The sequence below is a fragment of the Vidua chalybeata genome, chromosome 4 (genome assembly GCF_026979565.1).
Source record: "Vidua chalybeata isolate OUT-0048 chromosome 4, bVidCha1 merged haplotype, whole genome shotgun sequence".
In the NCBI taxonomy this organism is placed as follows: Eukaryota; Metazoa; Chordata; class Aves; order Passeriformes; family Viduidae; genus Vidua; species Vidua chalybeata.
Genome location: NC_071533.1, coordinates 14,837,791 through 14,855,270, shown reverse-complemented (window position 1 = coordinate 14,855,270; position 17,480 = coordinate 14,837,791). Strand labels below are relative to the sequence as shown.

The 17,480-nt window shown below is 38.3% G+C and overlaps 1 protein-coding gene across 1 annotated transcript in view; it reads right to left on the bottom strand.

The window, feature by feature from the left end:
- Nucleotides 1-55: 55 nt before the first annotated feature.
- TRPC3 (transient receptor potential cation channel subfamily C member 3) overlaps nucleotides 56-17,480 on the bottom strand; it is a 33,105-nt gene continuing 15,680 nt past the window's right edge. The window contains exons 3-12 of the mRNA XM_053940732.1: nucleotides 16,005-16,190; nucleotides 11,359-11,523; nucleotides 9,055-9,271; nucleotides 7,738-7,971; nucleotides 6,376-6,640; nucleotides 5,672-5,867; nucleotides 4,374-4,583; nucleotides 3,758-3,841; nucleotides 3,179-3,254; nucleotides 56-910 (exon numbers count right to left, since the gene is read on the bottom strand). Of these exons, the coding sequence (XP_053796707.1) occupies nucleotides 768-910; nucleotides 3,179-3,254; nucleotides 3,758-3,841; nucleotides 4,374-4,583; nucleotides 5,672-5,867; nucleotides 6,376-6,640; nucleotides 7,738-7,971; nucleotides 9,055-9,271; nucleotides 11,359-11,523; nucleotides 16,005-16,190 (1,776 nt within the window). The 3' untranslated portion in view covers nucleotides 56-767. The remainder of the gene's footprint in view (nucleotides 911-3,178; nucleotides 3,255-3,757; nucleotides 3,842-4,373; nucleotides 4,584-5,671; nucleotides 5,868-6,375; nucleotides 6,641-7,737; nucleotides 7,972-9,054; nucleotides 9,272-11,358; nucleotides 11,524-16,004; nucleotides 16,191-17,480) is intronic.

The window sequence follows — 17,480 nt, the reverse complement described above, 5'->3', positions numbered from 1 at the left end:
CACCCCGTGGGGGCCCCAGCGGGAACGGCCGCGAGGGGGACGCCGGAGTCGGTGCTGAACCATGCGGGAGGAGTGGTTTATTCAACAACGAAGCCAAAAATACCTGCCCTGCACAGGGTCTGAGTTTAAAAAAAAAAAAAAATCCTTACTCTTCGCAGTGTAAATACACTGAAATAAGAAAGGATCGGTGCGGGTGCGCGTATACAGAGACATGTTAAATAGCTCTGCTGCCATTCCATTCCCACTTACCTGGTTCTCAGCAACTCCTTGTGGTCATAACCATGAGTTTTGGGCTTACACGCATTACTAGCACCACTAATAAAGAACAAAGATTTCAAGTAATCCTCCACTCATCTCTAGTTGGTTTATTGTAGTATGAAAAATCCTATTTTGTACCTGGACACTGCAAGGAAGAGAGTATTATGCTGTATCTGTTAATTTTTTGTCTTGCAAATTTAGTGCAAAGAATTCTCCATATGTAATCATAAATCTGTTAAAATATCAGCAATCGATACCATGATACCTTTGTAATGCATAAATGCAAAGAAAAAAGTTATGATAGTTCTTGCTTTAGGCAATTAAAATGAAGAGAGCAATCTTTTTGTGGTGAGTTAATAAAAGTTCCTAAGACTAAATTCCAGAGAAGCTGTACATAAAGTTATTTAGTGCTAAAAATCTACAATACATTTTTTTCAAGTATGAGATACTGAAATATTATTGCCAATAAATAGTTGTGCTGTAGTCGAAGCCACGGTTCCTTCGTTGAATCATTCACATCTCAGCATATTAGGATTTAGTTTCTCACTGAGTTTATGTATTAAAATTGCCAACTCTTCTGTTGCTTGGGACTTATCTTCCAACAGTTCATAGCGAAGACTGGAGATGTCCTGTTTGATTTCCTTTAATTCACCTGCATCAATAATGGAAAGAAACACTCGTTAGCAAAGTTTAATATTCAGTGAATACTCCTCTGTTAAGTCACATCAATGCCTATTTCAGATCATCATCCCAAAATGTTAATGAGAGCAGGTACAGGATGAGGATTTACCTCATCTTCATTCTCAGTGAGATATGTCTCCAGCCCTAAATAGCACCGAAGGAATTTTAACAGTCCATTGGGGCCTTGCATTGTGCTCCATGTGTATACATACCACCAAAGATTCCCAAAGGGCTGTACAAAGGTTAATGAATTAATCACACCAACACTGCTGAACAGCTGGTAAATATTAGTGTCCCCTTTTTAGAGAGAAAAGGAAAAGAGTTTTTTTTTCTGAAGGGATGTGCCAAAATCACAAAGGAAAGGTGTGACAGAGCTGGCAGTAAAACTCACAGCTTCTGAGTCTCTCTCCTCTTCCTTACCAACATCCTTGGAATTAGAAAAAGTCAACCAATTTAATATGATGTTATAATTTGACACAAATACAAAAAACACATTTAAACAAAGACAGCAGTCAAAGCCAGACTCATAATAAGCAGCAGCATGTTTTCCCTTGTAGGATATTCAGTTCAAGAGCAAAAGCTTTTTAAAATGTTCAGATATTGTTCTTCCAGCAAGTGTGAGGGATGTGAATTCTTACACAGCATCTGCCTCAGGAAATGATTTGTTACGTATACAATAAAAGAGTATGAAGAGACACCTAAATTCTCTAGTGATGCAGAACAGGGACAATCTCTAGACTTTTGTTAAAGTAGTTGTAGTACATAGAAATGCCAATGTTTTCTGTTTAGGGTATAGCAGACTTCAAGAATTGTGTCTTCAGAGGCTGGGTCTGTGCTTTGGGTACCAATGAGGACGCAGAGCACTTGGCTGTGCAGCTGAAGAGTGAAACTCAATGGTTACTTGCCCTGCTCAAAGTGGACTTTCCTCTATAAAACCTGGTGCCAAAGCCAGAACCCTGGTGTCAGTAAACCATGATTCTTCTGCACTGTCTTTCTAATTTAAACACATCTCTGCCAACACCAAAGTGGCATCAGGGACCTGGAAAGGGCTGGCACTGCTGGTGACAGAACAGTCTTTACATCAGTCACTAGGTATGATTTCCTACATCACAGAGCAGGAACAGGAGGAAAGCAGTGGGAATTCAGGAGAACAGCACACTGAGAGGGTTCACTTTTAGGAGCCTTTCTGCTTTTGTCACTGACATTCACAACTCTGTACAGCCACACAGGATGGGGAAGTGTCAGGATAACAGTCAGTGCACAATGCTGCCTTTTGAAGGCACTGAGGGGGATTTAATTTAATCTTTTTTGTTCCCTGCTTCTCGCTGCAGAGAGTTACAGGTAAGCAGAGAGCAACTAAGGAGCAAAACAGAAGCTTTGCTGCCTTAGTTGAGAGCTGAGCAGCCCTTTCAAGCCCCTCATCACACATGCCCACAGCTGCCTGATGCTGCCATGCCAGTAAAACATCTTCTGACTCTAAGCTGTCCATCACTGCATCACTCTATTGCTTGATAACATTCTAGCTAGAGTTTTTGTTTGGGGATCTGCACAGAGCATAGGAGTTTCCTTGCAGGACTGCAGACCTGCATGTCATTCCTGGAAGGTTGGAGGGAGGAGGACAACCTTTGCCATAATCTCATCCCAGTGGTGAGTGAGGGCGTGCACCTCGAGCAAGCACCTCTCACATCTGCCAGGGAGCTCAGATCCACTGTTTCTCAAAAGGTCTCCCACTAAAATAGAGGTTACATTTGTCATTTTTTATCACCATGCAGCTGACTGTGGGGCTCTGTTTAATGATGGGCAGCTTCACAGGTGATTATTCCTCGAAGCTTTATGAAGGAAGGCAGGACAAATAGTTCATGGTGTAAAGTGGTAGATTGTGTATAATTGTGTGTTCAGTTGAATGAAACAGAGAGGAAGATCCTGCAGCTTTGATTAGGAGTCTGGAAGTGCGAATACAGTTAATAGCTCCTTCACAGATTTCCTCTGTGCATTATGTCTGTACTCTCATTTTCTATCTGTAAAATGGGGCCTATAATATTTCTCAGTCCTACTTCTTTAGTCCTACTTTTCAATTTTTTTTATGACATTGGCATACTTCCATTACTATCTGAGCCTCAGTGCATGTGAAATGGAAACAATCCTTCTTTTCACTCAAAACTCCCATGCATCCCTGTAATACTGGTTCCTAATACAACATGAAAAAAATTGCCTCTGAATATTGCAGTGTCTTTCTTACCTTCATTGACTTCATCATTTTCTTTGTCCACTTGTGCTTTCAGAACATAACGTTTTATCAGTCTCTTCATTATTTGCTGACAGATTAAAATAGTTACATAATCAGGTGAGATTACATAATTAAACATTGTTCATTTTTCTTTTTTAGCTCTCTCTGTCACATCTACCTAAGAGAAAGAATGAACAGCCCCAGATGAAGTGCTTGCCTCAAAGGGGCTTTTCTGGGGGCATGCTAAGAAAGGAATGGAACAGCCAACCTAGTCAGCTTTCACATCCCTTACCCAGAAACCCATATCAGATATTCCTTCACCAGTTTCAGATGTTTGCTCCTCACACTTTCCCAACTGGGACATCAAAGACCAATTTTAAGTACTGCATGAGCTAGTTTTGAAATGCTTCAAATAACTGTTTGAAGGGCTTGGACAATAACTGTCTTTTTTTTCAAAGAGCATCCAAGAGTTTGATTTCTACAGGAGATTTTATTTATCTGGTGAAGGCAAATTGTACTTGAAACACAAAATTCTGCTAGAACCTTCTCACTGTTCTATTACTCAGGGCAGTGATCACTGTATGTACTTACCTGATAGCGTGTTGGCTGATTGAGAATGCTGTTAAAACTGTGGGATTCAAAAACTCTGGAGTTTGACTGAGTGAAAAGGTTTAACTAGGAAGAAATAAGATAAAATTAAAATAAATAATGGAATTCACAGTTAGGATTCAGCTCCATTATTATTTTCCTTTAGTAATGTTGGGGATTTCCCCATCTTTTACTATATCAGAGTATTATTTTTTAAAAAAATGAGATTGCCTTGAATTATATGTTGGTTTTGGTTTTGTTTGGTTTTTTTTTTTATAATGCTGATCATTTTAGCCATCCTGTTCTCAGAAAATAGACTTAAAGTATCTTTAATCAATATTCAAGTAACTCCTTGTAGGAATTATTTGCATCTTTGAACACTCATCAATTTTTGTTTTAATTCTATTTCCCCACATTTGGTTGCTCTAATAAAATTTAAGTCTATTTCTTGTTTTATGCAGTATATTTTGGCAGTCTGAAGGAGAGATTTATTGCTATAAATGATTAATTACTCTATTATCATCAGAATCATGGATTATAGGTTAAAATTAAAAAGAAAAGAAGACTGCTGGAATAGACACACAATTCTTCACTGCAATGAAAAGATCTCAGAACTAACCCTTGATTTGGAGTTGCCCATTCCCATTTCAATGTCCTTCTGTAGCCGTCTCCTCCTGCACTTAGAAAAGTTAATGATCCTCATGATGAAATAGAAAAAAGATTTGGGGCTTGGTACAAGACTGAAGGGTGGAGGTAACGTTTTTCCATCATCAAAATATGACAGCCAAAGTTTAGAACGAGCAAACTTCCACTCCACATCACTGTCATCCTGTGTTACAAAATAAAACAGACGATGCTCTTGGTTTTTATGAAATGCAAAGCTTCTTTCAAATGAAACTGCTTTGAAATATCTTTCTGGTTTTAGATAAAATATTATTTTCTTGCTAGTAAGACTTCCAGCAGTTCTGCAAAAATGCAACCTCTTTACTTAGTCTATTTTAACCAAATTTCAGTTGTCTCTTTATGGCAACATTTCATTGAGAATACTTAGTTCAAGCATGTGAAGCATTTAAACAAGCATAATTTTTGCATCAAGTGAAAGCCAACATATAAACTCCCTGCTATTTAAAGTGGAGCTTTCAGGGGTTTTTCAAGTCTTGCTTTTCTTATTAAAGTGGTCACATGGGCTTGGTACTTGCACAAGTGTTGAAATATTAGACTCAAGGCAAAAAATGGCTTAAAATGGTTGTACTCGCAGCTTTTTACATAACCAGGACAAGCAACTATGATTTATAATGGAGTATAGAAAATGCAAACTTTGTGGTCCTGAAGAAATTGTGTTAAATACTGACAAACCTATTTTGTCCTAATACATTCTTACTGAAGTATTCCAAAGCTAGATTATAACTAGCTTTCTCCTGCTGAATTCCCTAACATGTCCCAGAAATCATTGAAAAGACTGGGAATGACATATCCATTTGTACACTATGTCTTAGATAATTGTTCTTCCTGTTTGTGTGGTGTGTGCCTGCATCTGTGTGAATGTACTGCTCTTTGAACTCATGTTCTGGAAAGCTGGCACTATAAATACACTTTTTCTTTCATTTCAGCAACCTGAGATTTAGTTTTGAAACCCAAGTATCTTCAACGCTATACATTTTCTGATTTGTTTTTTTAACTGGAGTTGGATGCCAAATATAGTGTGTACATGGCATGAGATAAACTCGTTTAGATCCTTTGAGGTTCTGCAGCTTGGCTGAGTTTTTAGATAAAGTTAGCCTCCTTTTATATATTTTGTGATATCCTTTCCTGTGGTAATCTCTTCATTGTACTTTTTGCATACCAATGAAATAATTCCTATTAACTCTGCCCTTTTTACAGCATAACAGAAGAGAAAAACTTGAGAACAGAGCCCACCTCAATTTCTTGATATGAACTGTTGATCATAGCAATCAGCATGTTGAGCAGAACCACCACCATTGTGACGTTGTATATGCCATAAAGAACATAACCAATGTTCTCAATGAACTTGTGATCGTATTTGAGGACAACAGAGGTTACTTCAGACAAGCCAAATATCGACCAAAATAAGGTCTTGAAACTTTCTTCCACTCTGTAGGGAAAAAAAGAGGAAGGCATTATTAGTAACTACACAAAGAAATATAAAATTGTGTTTACAGTGACTGATAAACAATCTCAATTAATTTGTCTGTGAATCAGAACACTGATCAAAACAACAAACGTGCAAGGAAGCATTTTTCACAGCACTTTCCATTTGTCCTCTGTGTTCCACTATCCATCACAGCTAATAGAGCTGTAACAATACATGCAGAACAACAGGAACTAGAAAGGTATTTTATATCAAGTAATATTTTCTTCCAACTGGTTGCCCACAAGTCTATGTGACTGAAATATATACAGGTGAAATTATTTCAGGCTGAAATGAAAGCTTCCATTATACAAACAGGGAACTATTGGTCTTTTGTGTTCTGCTTTCTGAGGTCTTCAGTTTTATTTTAATGCTAAGAGAGAGCACACAATGTCTCACAGACTTTGTTATCTTAGTGAAAAACCTGAAAGTTTTGATTGGCTTTTTACCTACAATGAAACCTCATACTTACGTTGTAAAGGCCGGGTTTAGTTTAGCTCCAAGGTAGTAGGAGTACAGTATAAACATTCCAATCATAAATGCAAGAAATACCATAATAAAAAGGACCATAAACTTGAAGATGTCCTTAACAGTCCTTCCAAGGGAGATCTGCAAGGGCCCAAAACTTTCATTTGCAGGCAGGATATAGGCAATCCGAGAAAAGCTGAGAACAACAGCAATTGCATAAAGGCCTTCAGATATTATCTGAGGATCAGATGGGAGCCATTTATCTCTAGCTGGAAGATATGAAATACAGGGGTTACTCATTTATCACAATCCTGAGGAATAAACCTTGATAGGATTTTTCCATTGACATGTCTGAATTTAAGTGAGACAAATATTTGAGGAGTCTAATAGTTGCTGCTCTATTCCTTTTTCATTTAAATCACAAATTAAGAATTTGAGTTACATTACTTCTGTTAGAAGTGACTTGAAGAAACATGACATTTTCTTTTTCAGTTTGCATTTCTACCTGAACTAGACAGTAACTAATCCCTTACTGCAGTTTTTCACTTGTCTGTATTAGCTATCTTAACAAGCACTACGCTAAAGCTGGGAAATTTATTCCTATTTGGTGTTTTATTGATGGGAAGTTAAGGGCTGCCTGATGAACAATTTCATTTATTAGTCACACCAAGCTTTTGCTTTTTGCAGGATATAACCTAGTTTCCATAGTGACCATAAAGATTTTTGACAATTACCTCAAAAGAAATAGGACTTTGGGTTTTACACACAATGTGCACAGAAACAATTGAGTTATGCAGAAATTTGTAAATTATTATGTGAATTCATGTACCATCTTAGCAGAGCAACACTGAATTAAAATGTGTTTCATATCAAAATACCCTGTGTTTCTAAATGTGTATTTACATATGCACAAGTTCAGATTGGTTATAGTGCAATTAAGGTAACAAAACCAAGTCTGCTGTTACAATATATTGAAGTCCATCCTAAAATACACTGTCAGCAGCATTTTCATGTGTTGTAAAGACAGATCAATCACACCTTTATTGACAATTTCTGCACTGCAATAAGTATTTAGTAGTTTTATTCTATTTAAACAGACCTTCACAGGGCCAGCATCCTTCCTTCAGGAGGAAATGCTGATAGATGTTTATGAACATGAATAACTCTCAAAAAACTGAACCAAAAAAAGGAGAAAGGAATCACAGCAACATTTTATCTGTTGTGCAATTAGCCAGGAATAAAATGTAACTTCCAAAAGTTGAAAATCAAGGGGGTCAAAGTTAGCTCTAGGGTAAAGAGAGGCTTCTAAATGCATCCTTCAATCTTTCCTATGTTCAGATCTGTTTGGCAGAAAAACTAAGCTCACCATAAGTAAAATATTCAATTTCTGGAGGAAGCGTGACCTCGGAGAGGTCATTCTCCTCAATGTAGTTGTCCACATACTGTTGTGCTTTTGTGGCCTGAAGGAATGCCAGGAGCCTGGCTGTGAAAGCAGCAATAAAAATGGACAGCATCCCAAAATCCAGAACATTCCATAACTGCAAGATGTATTCCCTGGGTCCTTCCAGCCACAGCTCTTTGCATTCTGACCACATCATACCTGCAACAAGAAATGAAAAAGCACAGCAATGTTTGCCAAACTGTTGTCATTTAAATTCCCTGCATTCTCCCATTTCATGGAAGTGGATGATACCAGTGGAGCAGAGATTCACTTATTTGCAGTACCACAGCATCATCACTAAGATTATTCTCTCGTGGTTTCAACAGGGTTGATCAAATATCAAGGTATTAATTGAAATTAATTAATAGAAATATAGTTCAGACATCACCCCACAGAGGGCAGAGTAGAGCCTTGACTTTGCAGTGAAAGTACTGTGGCCAAACAACAAAACCTTTGTAATTCCAAAGGAGAAAAAGTAAAGTGTGGGGAAAAAACGTCATCTTACTTTCTTGCCATTTACATTCCTAAGCCACTTCTAAATCAGGGGATTTAATTTTTCCACAAGAACACAACTACCCAAAACCACAGATGATGAAATATAAAGGGTGCAATTATACTACTGTTTTTTCACTTTACAGAATAAGATTCTTTTCAGCATAGAAAGTGGAATTTGGCTAGGTGTAATTCACTTTTCTTACTTAAACTTCTTCTCAGAAATTAATTTATGTGGATTTAATCCAGATCACAGCCTCACCATAACCATGAGATGTGGTTGTTGTGAATTGAGACTTTTTGCTTGATTCAAAGAGGCCTCTTAGGGAAAATAAAAACCCAACAAATAACAAAATCACAACCCCACAAACTTCTTCTTGTTTCCCTGGCTGTGTAATTCAAAGGGGCTGCTGCTGCCATCCCAGTCACACTCAGAGCAGCCACACATTGGATTGGAAAATCCCAGTCCTTGCCTTCTGTCAAATAAAGAGAATTAACTTGGAACTCCCAAAAGGCAGCATGCAAGTGATACTCACCTCCCTAAACTGACACAGTTTAGGATGAAGCAGTGCTTAAACCAGGAGATACAAGTTATTCAAAATCTGTTCTAATGCCCTGTTACCTGCTCTAAGGGTTTATTATCTGCTGCACACAGCAGCTGGATCAATGCTTTGGGACCTGGGCTTCTCTCCTCCCTTTCAGAATGTCTATCTGCAGGAAAACAGGAAAATGAAGGGGCAATATACCTACCAAGAACCCACACCATGATCAGCATTTCTGTCCAGGTGAACTGGGTGGTCTTCACCCTAAAGATCTGCTTGGGGTAATCAGTAACAGTGACATTCGGCAGCGTCGTTATGCCCTCAAATCTGTCTGAAGCATTGAACACCAGCAGGCCTAGGAAAATAATGAAGGATGCTGCATGTGCCACAAATTTCATAAAAGGGCTTCGAAGAATTCTTCCAAGCTGCAAAGGCAGAATGAAAGCAGTCACTCAGTTTTCTCAAAGAAACACCAGGCATTCCAGAAGCATAAATGGGCCCTCAGAGCTCAGGACAGCCAGAAACCTCATTCTTAAAGGATATTCTTTCAAGAGCACTCAGCTGTGATGCTTTGCCATTTCAGACAAAAGGCTCCCACAGGGAGCCTCACAGAGTATGTTGTTCTGTTAGTGAGAGGTCATGTAATTCCACAAACTCTAGATGGCAATGTTTGAGGGGAAACACTCCAAGGAATTGCAAATGTACAATGGCCGTGACCAGGAAGAGTTTGTAAAGCAAACCCAGGGAAAAAAAAATTATTCAAATCTCCAACTCCAGCAAAACATTTTCCCTAACAACAAGAGTGTACTATTAACTTTTCTATGACTACAGCTATAGGAAGAATTAGTTGTTTTCTTATCTCTGTTTTCTATATTCCACCCACAGAACACATGTTCAGAGCTCTAAGTGTCAAGTAAGTACCTGTGTCTATCACAACTAATGACTGTTCCACAAAACGGACTAAGAAAAATAAGGTCAGAAATATAAGTGTTTTTTTAAAATAAATTCAGCAGGTTTAATTCACATCTGCACCTAGTAAAAGAACAAAACAGCAGCAGTAGGGGCAGTCTGTCTGCACCAGAAGAGGGGACCAGCTGCTTCCAGAAGATTACATGAGCTTCCTTATTTCAAGGAATTGTTTTCCTTGAAACTTGGGTCAGCTACTATGAACTAAGCAAACCAGCACACATTAAACTGCGCTTACAACCTGGGCAAACAATCTCAGGTTCCCTTCCTGCTCCTGACCTTTAGAAAGCATTTTGTAATTGCAATATCCAACCACTGACCTGAATGTATAGCACTTTTATTTGACATGAGCACTGGGGAAAAACATCAGATGTTTCTGCTACTAGGAATTAGAGCTCAAGGACAAATGTCACTTTTCCATATTAGACACCAGCTAAAAATATATTAAGATGTTCCTATTATATGGAGCTGTGAGGAATATATTTACTAAATATATTAATGGAAAGTGACATTTCAGACGATAATGAGAGTAGCAATTACACTATTTTCATAAAGGTTTATCTTCAAAGTAAATAAATATTTAATCCAGAGAAAAGATCAGGTTCCCTTCAAATATGTAGATGAGAAAAACCTTATCCACTTTGAGATGAACTAAAATAATTAAATATAAAAGAAACTCATATTTCTTTGCTTTACACTTGCAAAGGAAATAAAATTGAAAGATCACATTCAGCACAGGAGTACATGTACTTAAAATTTTTAAAAATGTTAATACAACAGAGAAATCTTCCTTCATCTGATATACCAAAGATCTATGAATACATCTGATTTGCAAACAATTCATGTGCTATAGACCATCAGGATTTCAAAGAAACTGCTGTTCCTTTCCTTGTGAAATCAGCAGGAAAGGTGGGAACACCCTTACGCTTTCGCATATTTTTAAAAAGGTAAGAGTTCACAGCTATGCTCTTTTACAAATACACCCCACTACATGGTCAGAATGATGAATTTAATTGAATTTCTGCTCTATGGTTCAGCTGGCAAACAGACCTCCTAGGGATGGGATAACAAATATTTTACTTAAGATTAACTTCTGCATCAGTAAAGTCAACAGATGTTCTGCTAATGGTTTATATGGGAACAGCATGAGACCTTAGGATACCACCAGAGGAGACTTAATAAAGAATCTGAGTGGTGACTTTCAAAAAATCAATGTTACTAATATAATAAATTACATAGCAGATACTGTGAGGTGAGCATAACCTATGGAAATTTAAAAAAGAAAAAAAAAAAGCTCTCAGAGAAGATTATTTTTCTTTCCTTCAGTTTAATGTTAATTTATATTCAATGCTTCATCATTGTGGTCCCTCTTTACAGTGCAAATAACAAAAAACCCCTTAGCATCTTTTGGCACAAGGTTAAAGATTGCTAAAAATATCATTAATTATTTAAAATTTGGAAGCAGCAGAAGTTGCATGTTGACTGCCAGGAAAGGAAAAGCAGCTCTGAGAAGAGCACAAGACACATAATTTATAAAATTCAGTACCCTGCTACATGGTGCAATCCAATAACCAATGGCTAGAAAGGGAAGGCCCAATGCCACAACCAGCACCACCAGACACTTGATAGCTATGGTCTGCTCCCGTAATCCTGAGAGATTTTCATACCAGATTGTCAGTAGCTGTTGCTGACAGTTTGGATGGGCCACAAACTGCAAAGAAAAGGGAAAAGAAAGAAAAAACAACACATGCTGTCATTAATAAGAAGAATTACATAACTGCCACATGCACAATTGCAATCACCTGAAGGTCTAAATTAACACCAGATATTTAAGAACCATGGTTTTTTTCTCATTGCCTTTACAACAAAGGTTAATAAATAAAAAAGAACCTGCCACATCACAAGAACATATGGGACACCATTTAAGCACAAGGGTGAGCAGCCTGGTTTTCACAGCAATTTGAAGAAAACTGGTAGTACACTTATCAATAACTAGTGAATCAGAATAAAGAAGGCTAGGTGTTTCACAAAAAAAAGGTTTGAAAAGAAATCTGATAACTGATAATTTGTGTTGGGTTAAGAGTGAGATTTGATATCAATTGGTTATACTCTGGAAAAAAGAATGAAAATACTGTAAACCTTGGATACCCACTTTATTATCCCTTGTACTCTTCAGAGATCATTATGTACTACATACACTGTTGTTTGCCAGGTCTTGCTTGCAAAACTCTATTAATATTCCAAATCTCATTAAAAAGTGCATAGAGTAGTACAACAGGACAGACTTCTTAAAGAAAATCAAATTAAATCATTGGCAATGAAAACAGGGAACCTTAAACCTCTCAAGAAGAGCAATCTGAAACTGCTGCATGAACTTTAAAAAGGAAGGCAATCGTCATACTTTAATCTACTTTGCTGTAAAATTAAAGTCCCTAAGCATTTTGATGCATGATGCATTAAGCAGTTACTTCACATATTAATGTGGTTTGTACATAAAGTGGAGTGGCCAAGAGAAATAAATAAAGAGATTGTAAAAAAGTTCTTTAAGAAATTAATGTCAACTCTGACTGCTTCTGTTCTTTTTATTAGGCTGTCACCTTTGCAGCTTATGTACCATAAAAACTGCCAGCCTGGCCCATTTGAGAAGAAGAGATTGGGTTTTTGTGTGTTTGTGCATTCTGACATATGCCCCCAGCCTCTTCTTTTGCCAAGATAAATTTCATTGTCAACTCAGGACATCAAAGGGACAAATCCCACAGCAGATTAACTATGGACAAAGGCAGGAAAGTAAATAATTATTTCAAATTACAAAGACATTTTTAAAATCAGGCTTAAAACTGTAGGGAAGAAACACCCACATCATTCCTTCTGTTACCATGGGGAATGGGAAGAAACAGTAAAGGAGCTTTAAGGGAAGTTTAGCCAGGGCTGGGAATCAGCCCATGGGCCCTGTGGCACCTCATCCAGAGCTCTGTGCTGGTTTATTCTCCTATCTATCAGTATTTTGATCTGACACTAAGAGGAGATCTGCTATAATTAAAAAAAAAAAAAAAAAATACTTAGAGACTTAGTGAATAAGATGCCAAGAGTTATGGGCAAGATCTTCTCTGGCAGTGAGTCTAAAGGCTCTTGAGAGGATCTTAGTGACTTATTTAACTGCTGGCAACTGCACAATGTGCACCACTTCCAAGCCCTTGGAGCAAGTTGTGTCACTTCTCATCCATAAAAGCTCTGAAATTCATCCCTCCTCTCTCAGTCTTTACTGAACTATTTCAGCTTATGATTGCATTTGTTTTATTTTCAGCAACTTTTAACTATGCCCACCCCTGTGGCGTGTGTGTCTGTATTACCTGTATTTGTCTGCAGCTCCATCTCCTCCAAGGACAGTAGGTTCACATCACATTTTACCTACTGCTCACATCATCCTACAACCTTCTTCTTCCTGCATTTCTCCTCTCACTCTATTTTCCATGCAGTTTCTCATTTTTCATTACATATGTTGAACTTACTATCACATGTATCTAATACTCTCATCTCCAAGCAGAACCTCAGTGAACAAATACAATGCATGAGAATAGTATCTGGTCACTTAAAGAAAAAATATCCCAATTTTAATGTAGCTGCTTTTCCAAGCATAATTGACAGTAACACTTCTGATGTTTTCAGTTTCATGACTGTGAACCAAGTCATCAGTATGTAAATATTTTTCTGTATGACTCAGAGTGACTATGTTATTTATTTCTGTCATCATAATGGCTGGGTTTAGATGGAGCAAGAACAAATCCTGGCACACTCTGATACACTAACACACAAAATACAAAGAATTTTGCATCTTCTTTCTTATCTATCACTTGAACACTTCAGGGTTTGAAACTCAACTCCTGTGATTTTATTTCAGCTCTTATTGATTTCACTTGGAAATTCCATCTGATTTTTGTCTCGGCATGAACTGCATATTAGTTGGTCCAGTGTCAGCTCTTCTCTGGAATTTTGTTGGCAATCTAAAGACAGAGTTGAGACACGAAACTAAAAACATTAATTCAGCATACAGAGCAAGATTAATTTGTTTTCTTTATTTTTTTTTCCTCCCTTAATTCCCTTAGTCCTTCTCTATTGGGGCTGCAGTTTCAGTCTGAACCTTAGCTTCAAAATCACATCATGTTTAAAAGATGGGCTCCAATTTGGTGCAGTACCTAGGGCATTAAGTGCAAGAGTTTCATTAGTAATAGAATTAAAAACTCCCTTTCCCTAACAGTGAGATTCTGAGCACATTTGCTACTTGTCTTATCTTTTTTTCCTGCCTCTCCTCCCTCTGGGTGGGGCATAGGCTCATAATTATTTCATGGACCTGCTGCTCTGTTTGGCTGCACTACTGGCAACAAGGAACTGACCTTAATGGACCTGACCTGGAAGCACAGCTAGACACACAGAAAGCTAAGGAAATAGGCCACATGCTTGTCTGCTTCCTATGGTGAGAGGGTTGAAGTAGTCCCATGTAGTCCCATGAAGTAGTCCCTGGAGTTCCCACATCTGAATCTGTTCCAGTCAGGATATCACTATAATCTGTCACAGCTCTGACAGCAAATCCCAGCATGAAAGGACCACCATGGCAGAGACATTTCCCTCCTTGCCATGCCCTGTGTAATGGCCACTTACAGGGAACTGCACATGTATGAACATGGTAACAACTCTACAACATCTATTTCCTCCCAACAAGACCATTCCTCTTGTAGGTTCTGAACTGTATTTGTCATGAACTGCAGCCAGCACTCTGAGTTTCTCTCTTGCAAAAGAAGAAAACAAGTTTGCTATGAGGAATTATCTTTTTTTTTTCATTATTTAGATTTCTGCTATTCTTAACAGATCTGTGTGGCCCTTTGCTCACTAGTTAATTTCATCAGCGACAACAAACTCATAAAAGAAAACCACAGCCTTCAATGTGAAAGCTGAGACATGACCATCAACAAAGTTTTGGTACACATTAAACTGCAATAGCATAAAGAAGTATATATTTAGACACTAAAGCATGCTTATGCACTTTGATTTTTTTCCCCCTGTTCCAGTCTTTTAAATTAATTTAATGCTTGTATATTTTTACCGTGATTTTTGGTAATTAATATGCATTTATCTGCTGTAGACCAATCCTTTACTAGAAATGATGATTTGCTGCTTGGAATATGTGTTTACAATTTTTATTATCAATCTTTTGGGGCCATCATAAACACCAGCAATCCCCAGTTGCTCTGGCAGGGTCCTTACAATTTGTTTTATATGGCAGATTGGCTCAAGAGGTGGCCACAGAACACAGCGTTATTTATTCTGAGAGACACAAGGCTTCTTGTGGAGATGATGAAACTATAATGGCTGTAAGGAATGGAAGTGATGCTAATCACACAAAAAGGTAGCTGTAAATAATACATAGGCACTGCTGTACTTCCTGGCTTTTCTCACAACAGGGCACAGTATTAACTATTTTCTGTGCTAGCCTAAGTGGCATCTTGAGGAGAACAACATAGCTACAATGAAAGGATATGTATTTATGTCAAATATGTGATGCATATCTCCATTTTTCAACACATAACATTCATTCACAAACTACTCTGAGAGAGGCATCTACTGAAAACGCTTGCCAAAACATCAATAAACACAGGTACAAGGTGAAGAACTGAAATTAATAGACCAAGCAGCCACAGACATATTCCATGCATTTCCAGGGCTGAGTTTTAAAATATTTTTAAAGGAACAAGCATGGTAAATCATGTGGAATTTCTCACTATGACACAGTTGCAGATGAGTTACTTATGGGTTGAAACCAACATTTTCACCAACACAGCCTTCTCTTTGTAGTAGATATTATTGCATTGACTGACAGGAAGACACAGCCTGAGTGCCACTGAGTGAAAATCTGGCTCTACTAAAGTACTTTTTGGGTTAATCAGGAGAAGGATCTGACCAACTGTGCAAAGCCTGGCTAGCACACCTCATTTATGTCATTACAATCTCCTGCCACTTCTCAGCGGTGGGAAGTAGATTAAACTAAACTCCTTCATTACAGTCCCCTTCTGCCTTGTGAGAGTCTTGATTACTCACCCCATGTCTCAGTTGTGCATCTGACCATGGGTTCACAACACCTGCAGAAGGAGGAGGTGCACTGGCCTCCTGCCACAGTGCCTGAGAGCTGTGAGGAGTTACCTTTTTGACTTCGTACTTAATGGCCAGCTTCACGCGGCTCAGGGATGCTCGGTGCCTCTGTGCTTCTACTGGCTCCGCATTCAGATCCCCATTCAGAATGGCCTCCACCTCTTCCGAGTCCCGGCACAGATCCAGGACACCAACCACAAAGTCCTTGCACTGCATGGACAGCTTGCGATAGTCATTCTGGAACAGGAGGGGGACAGAAAATGGCCCATGACAAATGTGCTTAAGAGTCAAAGGTGAGGAAAAAAGGACCTGTACAAGTTGATAAAAGTGAAGTGTTTGATTTTTACTGTGTCAAGTTTGGAGTGTATCAGATATTATAGAATTTTCATACAGTAGAATCATTCATCCTCTGACACAAGGTGAACACCTAAGAGCAGCTGTTTAGCAGAGCATGGGAACTTGAGAATATGTACCATTATATAAAAATAACCTGGATGGGCAACAAGGGCCAGCTGAAAATATAAGAATTTCACAAACAAAGCAGGACCAGGACTATCAAAAAAGTAACCTCACTCTTGCAAAAATTTGCTGAAAACTAATGAAATAATTGAGGCTACATGTCTTTCAGGCTCTGAGGCTACAAATATCTTTCAGCTCTTTCTACACTGCTGAAGTGGCTGATTACTCATTACTCTGATGTACACCAGGTACATTTCTCCCTTTTACCTTTCCCACCTTCTGCTTCCCACCTTCCCTTAGAACGTCTCATACCCAACAATTGGCACAGTGGGTTACAAAGTAGCTGCATAGAGTAACTGCAAGACAAACTTGGACGCCAACCTTGTGAGCAAAATACCCCAAATTTCATGTAAGAGTGCTCTGGAAAGAACAGGAGAATTCATCTTTCATACCTGTTCAGACTTTCCAAGGACTATCATATATGTCAACATCAAATATTTGCCTCTCTCTAATCTTCTTCCTCCTCTGACAAAACGTTTGTGGCTGCATTTCAGAATTTTTAGCTAACTCTGTAAAGCATAACTGTCTGAAATTTTGCCTGTACTTTTGTTTACACTTGTAAATGTCTCCCACCACCTCTGTGACATTACCTATAAACTCTTATCTTGATCTCTGCTTCAGCAGAAACCTCAGTCTTCATTTTTGTGTCCATGTCCTCTCAGACAGATTCCTAGAAGTTCCATATCTGAGATATGACCCCTGATTTCCTCACATGAAGCTACAGCTGGAGGAGGAAACTTGACTGAATCTGCCAATTTTACCTTCAGTGTCCAACTAGAAACAGCACAACCACCTTTTTCAATTACTCTATAGCTTTTCTTAATTTTTTTTCCTCTGCCAGGCCACCAAAACACTCATTTGAGCCCTCTGCCTTTCCATTTTTTGTGCTGCACTGTTCATTTCCAGACACTGCCTTTTCAAAATCACTTTTTGAGGGTGCAAAATTTCCCTTAGAGGTGCCTGTCTTCTCAAAAATGTTTCCTTACTGCTTCTGCCCTCATAATTTTC